The 1,074-nt window shown below is 34.7% G+C and overlaps 1 protein-coding gene across 1 annotated transcript; it reads right to left on the bottom strand.

The window, feature by feature from the left end:
* Positions 1 to 393: 393 nt before the first annotated feature.
* On the bottom strand, positions 394 to 1,070 carry LOC106476808 (uncharacterized protein DDB_G0271670-like; the record flags this gene model as incomplete). The annotated part of the gene is made up of 1 exon (XM_013937432.1): positions 394 to 1,070. A coding segment is annotated over one exon (677 nt), but the record flags the coding sequence as incomplete, so codon positions are not given.
* Between the last annotated feature and the right edge of the window lie 4 nt (positions 1,071 to 1,074).

Here is a 1,074-nt window from a genome sequence, read left to right as displayed (position 1 = left end):
ACAAAACAGGCAAGAATTAACATATAGCAATATATATAACTATTTAATCACAATTCTACTACACTGTGTGCCTGGGCTATTATGTAGGGATGATACAAATGCCATCCCTACCATCTTGTTCACACTGTGTTTGAAGGACTGATATTAGCCATCCCTACATTTACTTCCTTTTTTGGTATTTTTTTTTTTTTGCTTTTCTTGTTAGAATATTGTTTATTAGCCAATGACGTTTCTTAGCGAAAAACATAAGTCGATATAAAATAAAACTCAGTCGATTTGGGAAAATACACACATTTTTTAAAATCTTCTTCTTGATTTAAAATACTAAAAAAAAAACTACAGTTTGAAGTTCTCCACAATATTCCACTTAATTTTATTCAACAATTGAAATACCGAAACTTTGGATTCCCCGAACATGGTTTTTAAAAAATTACGATAAGAATCTGTGTCAGAAGAAGAAGAAGACGAGCCAGATTTACGATAAGAATCTATGTCACAAGAAGCAGAAGACGAACCAGATTTACGATAAGAATCTATGTCAGAAGAAGAAGAAGACGAGCCAGATTTACGATAAGAATCTATGTCACAAGAAGAAGAAGACGAACCAGATTTACGATAAGAATCTATGTCAGAAGAAGAAGAAGACGAACCAGATTTACGATAAGAATCTATGTCAGAAGAAGCAGAAGACGATCCAGATTTACGACAAGAATCTATGTCAGAAGAAACAGAAGACGAGCCAGATTTACGATAAGAATCTATGTCAGAAGAAGAAGACGAGCCAGATTTACGACAAGAATCTATGTCAGAAGAAGAAGAAGACGAACCAGATTTACGACAAGAATCTATGTCAGAAGAAGCAGAAGACGAGCCAGATTTACGATAAGAATCTATGTCAGAAGAAGAAGAAGACGAGCCAGATTTACGACAAGAATCTATGTCAGAAGAAGAAGAAGACGAACCAGATTTGCGATAAGAATCTATATCACAAGAAGCAGAAGACGAGCCAGATTTACGACAAGAATCTATGTCAGAAGAAGAAGAAGACGAACCAGATTTACGACAAGAATCTAT

Source organism: Limulus polyphemus, unplaced genomic scaffold (assembly GCF_000517525.1).
Source record: "Limulus polyphemus unplaced genomic scaffold, Limulus_polyphemus-2.1.2 Scaffold11662, whole genome shotgun sequence".
NCBI classification, from domain to species: domain Eukaryota; kingdom Metazoa; phylum Arthropoda; class Merostomata; order Xiphosura; family Limulidae; genus Limulus; species Limulus polyphemus.
Note: the sequence above shows the minus strand (reverse complement) of the source record. Positions and strands in the feature narration are given on the sequence as shown.